We start from the raw sequence: 8,278 nt of genomic DNA, 5'->3' as shown, positions 1-8,278 counted from the left end.
GGCAGAATTAAAAGACAAGAAACATAGAGGGACAGAACAGAGGAGAGCAGACTGGACCATTAACATCTAAAACACACTCATGAGAATGAGATGAACATTTGGACATCAAGTCCAGCCGCACCAACTGGAGACAAACAGCTCAAGAAAGTTCTGCTAAACACATAAACCAGGAACAGAGACACCAAATGCCCTTTCAGTCAAGACAGGACAGTCAACAGGGTCCTACCTTCTGCTAGAGGCCCGAACCAGCTCAACAATAAGGGCCCTTGGAGAGAAGGACTTCTTGAGAGTCTGGTCCCTGTATCTACTCAATAACTGCGTCATCATAAGTCCAAATGCACAATTGATATAAAAAAACACTCCTTTTGTTCTCATGGATCTGCTGTTCGCTGATGGTTATTTTGCAGGAAATAGTTATTAAGCATGTAGAATATTTTGAACACTAGTCAATTAGTGAACGTGTACTTGCATTGTGGAGAATTATTAACTATTCACATTGTGAACATGTATCACTATTTATCACAATTTTATGTCAATAATCATCCTTTCCCTGCTGGATTATCCTGCTCAAGTATCTGGTATCGCTGTAGCTGGAGTTTGTTTTCTTCATACTCAATGGATCATTTAAAAAAAATAATTATAATTTTTTAAAGAGAGAAAGAAATGAACACTTCTATTCAGCAAGGATGCATTAAATTGATCAAAAGTACCAATGAAGATAACATAATTATATATCAAATAAATGCTGTTCTTTTAAACTTTCTATTCATCAAATAATCCTGGAAAAAAATGTTTCAGGTTTCCACAAAAATAAGAAATGTTTCTTGAGCACCGAATCAGCATATTAGAATGATTTCTAATATCACAGGAATCAATTACATTTTTAAACATGTTAAAATAGAAGTGTTTTAAATCATATTTATATTTTACAATATTACTGTTTTTTTTACTGTATTTTTGATCAAATAAATGCAGCCTTCTTTCAAAAACACTCAGAAACATTGAGAAATATTAAAGACATCTCTTAAATTGCAGACATATATTAGCCAGCTGTATTCATATTCATCTAAAAATGATGTTGCACATTATGGCCTATATTTTAACGTACACATCTAAAACGTCTAGATCCTTTGTTTCGGCACTGTTTGTGTGTGCAAGAATAAACACAGAGGAGGAAAATATACAGACATACAGAGATCATTAATATATTCCAAATACATATTCATATATTTTCCTCTATAGAAACAGTCTGTCCACAGTTTCACAGTAATTTGATCCAAACACTGCCAGGCACAGGTAACACAGGTAAGTCAAAAAAAATGTCATACATCACAGATTTGGCAGAATAATGACATAAAAAGATATGTTCTCGTAAGTAGTTACAACATCATCATGTCTGGAATTAAGTTGTTGTAGTTACATCACTATTATTTCCAGTTGGTTTAAGGATGTGGTTATGAGTATCCAAGCAGCACTGGTTGGAAAAACTACACGTTGCATGACCAGCTCCTAAACTTTTATCTCTGACTTGGCACAGTTTCACACAAACACACGTACGACACCCAAACGAAAAAAGCACTAAAATGGGGTGACCCAGTAAACATCCTGATCAATAAGTGGTAAATGGTTCATTTGAGGCGCATGGTTTGTGTAAGTGTGTGTGTGTGTTATAGGGAGACAGATAGATTTGGCAGCTATATATAAAATTCTAAAGATATGTTACATCAGAGGCAATGAAGAAATCTCATAAAACCTGTCACGGACATGTCCCGGTCACATTTCACTCCAAACTGGAGAAAACGAAGAAACATTTGGAATATACGGAGCACCCGGACATGACATGCGGACAAAAATATATTTTGTGGCCACGAATTAAGAATTCGTTCTCTCGTTTAGTAAATCGTGGCCACGTTGAACTAATTCGTTCCCTCGTTTTGATTTAAATAAAACAAGGAAATGAGTTATTACAACATGGCCACAATTGGTCAAAATCAAGGTACAAATTATTATATTGTGTGCATGATATACTTAATAATACGTCAGCACGTTTTAATAATTTGCGCCCTCTTTTTAAGTCGTGGGAATGAACTCTTAATTCATGGCCACATTCTCCCCGCATTTTATGTGCAGGGCTCTGTAGGGATAAAGAAAATTAAACCTATTTTTAAAACGATATATATATATTTTTATTGTGACGTTTTCATCACAATTAAGCATGTTATTTGTTTGATTCCCATTAAATTGTCACGACAACACTGTCACAATGCAACAACAACAAAAAATAATCATTATGCTCCCAAAACAGGCTCATTTCTTTTTGCTAAATATATTGATTTTGGGGTGAAATGGGACGTGGACACTGGATTCACCCAGATACTTTTGAGTTTTTTGAGACCCGTAACACTACAGTCCATGATATACAAGAATTAAATACTCAAAATCTCGCACACACTCACTCATTATAAGTTCATTTACAAAGTTAGTCAATCTCTCTCCTGATCCTTTGAATCAAACAAGAAATAATAAGAAATATAGATTGAAATTACCTCCATCAATATGGTTGAACTCTCATTGGCTCATTCAAACTATGTCATTTCAAGATCTGTAATCTCATTGGTCCCTATATTGTGCTTGGCTAAAACTGGCTACTTGGATTTCACAGATGCATAACTTGGATTAACGTATGAGAAGCCCTGAAATTCTTCTTGGTCCAGGTTTTGAATCACTTCTTGGTCAGGAGGGGTCAGGACGGGAGGATGGCGGGTGAAAAAACGATCAAAGTTCTCTGCGTCTCGACCGCACTGTGGAGAAGACGAGAGAAGAGAGATATGGGATGGGAAAATGATGATACGGCATGAGCAACCAAGTGAGGAATTCATGACAAATGGAAGCCTCAAATGTGGAAAAAAAGAAATGAGAAAAAAAATTAATCCAAAAGCGTGGTAATAACAACAACAACTGTCCTTCTGTACTAACAGTCTTAATTGAGGGAATGTGTAATGATAGAAAATGATGAGCACATATCTGTATTGCATAACTAAAATATATTGGCAGTCAAAGGATTACAGTCACCTTCCTGCAAAACATTTCATGCACATCATTTTCTGTGGTGGAAACATATTTCTGATGCTGCAAGTTACAGAACATGTCAAAGCAGCATTTTGTGTTCAGCCGATGAATGTGCAGCATTCAGAAAAATGTGATCCGTGGAATTAGACAATTCCAAGTATTTCAAAAGAAGTGAGAGAGTGAAGAGGGATAGTGAGGAAATAATAAGGTATCTGTATCCAAATCACTTACCTGTGAATGGATGAAATCGTTTTAATGAAATATTTAAATGTTTATTCTGAACTGGGGCAGGGCTTACTAAACCGGCCAATCAGCCCACAGTCAAATGCTTTATTACACTTATTATCTAACGTTAATCTGACTGGTAGCACTGTTATATGGTCATCTATACACAAACATTCATCACAAATACTCATATATGCAAATACGAATACTCATAATGCAATTTCTATTAAAAGCATTTGGTAGCAAAAGAGAGCAGGTGTTTAGTAATGATCTGAAAAATCTCATTAGCCCCTCCTAACATGTACGACATGATTTTAAATGCCTAGTTGCCATGGATACACTCATACAATATACGCTTAAAAGCTTAACAATAAAACATAGGCAATTACTTTAGCATTATTGTCATGAATATAAAATTGCACATACTGTATACACCGTACAAAAATTTGGGGTCAGTACGATTTTTTACCATCAATAAATAAAATAAATACCGTTATACAACAAGGATGCATTAAATTGATCAAAAGTGACAGTAAAGAACTTTACATTGTTAAAAAAGATTTCAATTTCAAATAGTATTCCTATAAATTTTCTATTCATCAAAGAATCCTGAAAAAAATGATATCCCTGTTTCTACAAAAAAATGAAGCGGCACAACTATTTTTAACATTCATCATAATAATAAATGTTTCTTGAGCAGCAAATCAGCATATTAGAATGATTTCTGAAGGATCATGTGACACTGACGACTGGAGTAATGATGAAAATTCAGCTTTGCCATCACAGGAATAAATGACATTTTAAAATATATTCAAATTGAAAACAGTTATTTTAAAGTTTAATAATTCACACTATTACTGTTTTTTTATTTATTTAAATAAATGCTGCCTTCGTGAGCATAAGACATTTCTTTTGCAAGCTTAAAAAAATCTTACAGAACAGTAGTGTGTGTGTGTGAATAAAAAAGCAGCGGATTACCATTAATCGCTTGCACATTGTTCAGCCAAATCAGCTGTTGTTTTATCATTAATAACTTATTTTTTATGAAATGTTCTTCTTAAAGTGTGCTATACTTCCTAAAAATAAATGCCATTCATACATTTTCGTGTGGTTTAAGTGTCCAAATATGTTTTGGGGTCACTGTATTTCCACATCCTGTGTCAGACCACACTAAACAACACTGAAAACCCATAAAATCTGCACAGTCAAAAAATGCTTAAAGTCTTAAAATGCTCCATTATTGTTTTCTACAACATTCGTGCGTCTGAATCTGAAAGCAAACCTTCACATATTAGTGTTCACATAATCTTTGCGGTTTAACAGCGGAGCATGAACTGTGACGTGCTACTTCCTGCACTGAGACTGTTGGAACCACAGCATCTTGGCCACATGCACCAAATCATCTCTGAAACTTAGGCACTTAAATAACAGAGATATGCTAAAATACATTGTGCTAGGAGATAGAGAAGTGTAAAAAGGATGCCAATGTACTTTTATTACCACATGTGCTGCAATGCACCCTCCTGATATAAACAAAGTTACGCTATTTAGATGGTCCACTTTAGACATTCTACTACTAGTAACTTTGCAACTACACGTAGACTAACTCTTACTAGAGTATTATTAGACTTTTATGTTAGGGTTAGTAGAATAAGTTGACATGTACCTGCAAAGCTACTTATAGTCAGTAGAATGTCTTTTGGGGGACCATCAAAATACAGTGTTAAGCCTGGGACACACCAAGCCGACGTCAAAGAACTAGCCGCGACGATAGCCGACTGAGTTTGCCGCCTCTCGGCCAAAAAGCTGTGCTTGAACACCAAAAGGACTAGTCAACTAGCATGTGCGTTCTGATAAGTTAATATCTGTATGTATCAGCAGGCATCAATAGTCTATTTTCGTCATTCAAAAAGGGAAACCAAAACTAGGACTGCAAACATACAAACCGTGAAGAAAGCAGCGCTTGCTTACAATTTTGAATATCAATCATGTTGATCACTTTCTTCATTCCAGATGGCTCATGTTATTATAAAAATATTTGTGCATTCGAAAGCTCATGCAAGATGACGCAAAATTATAAGCATTCTGTCAGTACCGTCTTGACTTCTTAGCTCGCTTTCATTAAATTTGCTTTTATTCTTGTGCACTGACTCGTTCGCTAAGCTGAACAGCGAGTTCAGAGTTCGCTCTCTCTCACCGATGGCCCAACGGGGATTCAATATGCTGAATCAGCCCAAAAAAACAGATGGCGTCTGACTACAGCCAACGGTGCGGAACACAACAGAAAAACTAAGTAACGTTTCCCAACGTACTTGGTGTGTCCTGGCCTATAGCAGATATTGAGCAGACAGTCTACTAAAAATGTAAAAGTTAGTAGAATGTCTAAAGTGGACTATCGAAACTAAATGTAACTACACACACAAACGCACGCACACACATAGCTCCATTATTACTTACTGCTTTAGGTTTGAAGGGGGGTTGAACTTCTTTATTTTGCAGCTTTTCCCAGTCCATGTAGCGGAAGAAAGCGTGTTCCTTAATGTCTCGTTCTCCCTCCGGTCCACAACCCAGACGCTTCCCTGGGTGCTTGGTCATCAGCTACAAACATGTCAGAATGTCTGTTAGTGTATCCAAGCATAGACCAAAATGTATAAAGCGTGTGCTTGTGTGTGTCGCCTACCCCCTTGCATATGGCCACTGCTTCTTTTGACATGGATTTCGGGTAAGACACATGATGCTCCATGATGGACTGGAACAGCTCATCTTCATCCTCACCATCAAAAGGGGGCTAAAAGGGTGGAAAAACATTGGCATCACTGTATCTATCACAATTTCTTTTTAAAATGGCTCATCCGATCGGAATTTAGACCCAGAATGAACGTAGCATTAGTTTACCTGTCCCGCCAGCATTTCATACAGGAGAACTCCATAAGCCCACCAGTCAACAGACCTCCCATACGGTTGATATGCTATGATCTGTTACACAGAAGAGCATTTATATTTCTGGTGTACACTCGCTCTATACACATTACACAATACACATTCATACACACCTCTGGGGCAATGTAGTCTGGAGTGCCACAGAAGGTTTTGGTTGTGATCCCATCAACCATGTTCTCTTTGCACATGCCAAAATCAGCTATCTTAATGTGGCCTTCAGCGTCCAACATCACATTATCCAGCTTCAGATCTCTACACAAACCCAGGAGCACAAAAAACAGTTCACATACACACGTATATGAGTAATTATTTGCTATCACAACAATTTGATTACAGGTCTTTAATAACAATGCAATGCATCATGACATTTGATTCCATTATTTTGGTTCTATTCAGGGCCGTCGCTGGTGGGGTGAAAGGTGGTGACAATTATAGGGGCCCCCGCTGCCCAGGGGGCCCCACAAAATCCAGCAGTTATACTATAGGGACACTATTGCATGAATAATTATAATATGTATTAGTTGTATGCCTGAGATTTAAAATGAAAACCACAAAAAAACATGCAACTTGGTTAAATATTTTTTCCAAATAGCTGCTTCTCTTACCTCCCTAAAAATGGTTTAGTCCGATCTATTTATTAGTTATTAATAAATACCCCGCCCCAGCTCGTGAAGAGAACCAATCAGAGTTGAGGCGGCATTGCCTGAAGACGTTAATCTGGTGGAACTGACTCACTGGAAAAATGTCGGGAAAAAGAAAATACAAATCTGGTTATCAGAAACGCCACGAAAAGAAGGAGAGGGAGGCCAGGAGAGTTGTTGGATCCCAGTCAATTAAAACCTTCTTTAACGCAGGTTAGTGTATTGTATTGTTATTTCGCTGAGAATCAGAAAACTACCGTCTTCTTTCACTTTTCATTAACGGGCGCGAGCGGTACAACCGACTGAATGATTACGCGATTAAAATCCCTGTCCTTTTCACTATTGTAAATAACTTGACACGAGACACGACGCATTGCATTATGCATAATATGACCTGCTGGCTGGTGATGTGTTTATTACATCAAGAAACACGAATACAACTGTTATACAATATTATAACAATATTATTTTACCAGTTCCATATTATCTCTATTAAAATACATAATAAGATAAATCTTTTTTAAAACTTTGACTACATTCCTAGACTGTTACTTACGTGGTTTGACCATACGGCAACATACGACGAAAAGGGTACCCCATAACGTCAAGATGAGACGGAGACATAAGCACACCAGCAGCGCCCCCTAACGGTACCCTAACGCATACCTAAACCTAACCATAACCTGAACCGTCTCATATTGACGTTATAGGGGTACCCTTTTCGTCGTATGTTGCCGTATGGTCAAACCACGTCAGTATGTGACGTTTTGAGATGAGACTGTGTTACAACCCATAAAAACATTATTTTACCGTTCCTTTTTTTAAAATTGGTTTTCTTATTATTTAATTTGTTTTGATTTATAGGCCTAACCTTTGATGACTTTACACCTCACTTCACTCCATGAAGTGTTCATTAAAATCTTGATTTACATTTATTTGTTATCTGCTTTGTTATTTTGTAAGAAAACCCTAGTTACATGTGGGCCTCCATGACCATGCATATTGTACAGTACGCCAACAATATATGAGTATGCATGCAGAAAATATATTGGTGGAGGGTGGTGGGGGGCCCACATCAATATTTTTTCAGGGGGCCCCGGATCCTCCTGCTACGGCCCTGGTTCTATTCATAATTTAATTTCAAAAAGTTTTTTACCAAAAATTTACACAACAGTGGTATATTGACAAAAATGCAATTGTTGCATTTAACTTTTATGCTTACTTCCACCGAATCAAATTTTTTCCCCATGTCAAACCCATGTGCATTCAGAGTAGTCACAAACATACAAACACGTCACCTGTAAATAATGTGCTTAGAATGAAGAAAGAACAAGCCGATGGCAATCTCTGCAGCATAGAACCTGATGGTAAACAAAACAGAATTAAAACCAGTTAAAATACTG

General features: G+C 37.0%; 1 protein-coding gene across 1 annotated transcript in view; it reads right to left on the bottom strand.

The window, feature by feature from the left end:
• Positions 1-1,206: 1,206 nt before the first annotated feature.
• Positions 1,207-8,278, bottom strand: part of prkcba (protein kinase C, beta a) — a 25,553-nt gene continuing 18,481 nt past the window's right edge. The window contains exons 9-14 of the mRNA XM_079615681.1: positions 8,174-8,236; positions 6,348-6,486; positions 6,190-6,270; positions 5,975-6,082; positions 5,752-5,892; positions 1,207-2,801 (exon numbers count right to left, since the gene is read on the bottom strand). Of these exons, the coding sequence (XP_079471807.1) occupies positions 2,646-2,801; positions 5,752-5,892; positions 5,975-6,082; positions 6,190-6,270; positions 6,348-6,486; positions 8,174-8,236 (688 nt within the window). The 3' untranslated portion in view covers positions 1,207-2,645. The remainder of the gene's footprint in view (positions 2,802-5,751; positions 5,893-5,974; positions 6,083-6,189; positions 6,271-6,347; positions 6,487-8,173; positions 8,237-8,278) is intronic.

The sequence above is a fragment of the Phoxinus phoxinus genome, assembly GCF_949152265.1.
Source record: "Phoxinus phoxinus genome assembly, chromosome: 6".
NCBI lineage: Eukaryota > Metazoa > Chordata > Actinopteri > Cypriniformes > Leuciscidae > Phoxinus > Phoxinus phoxinus.
Note: the sequence above shows the minus strand (reverse complement) of the source record. Positions and strands in the feature narration are given on the sequence as shown.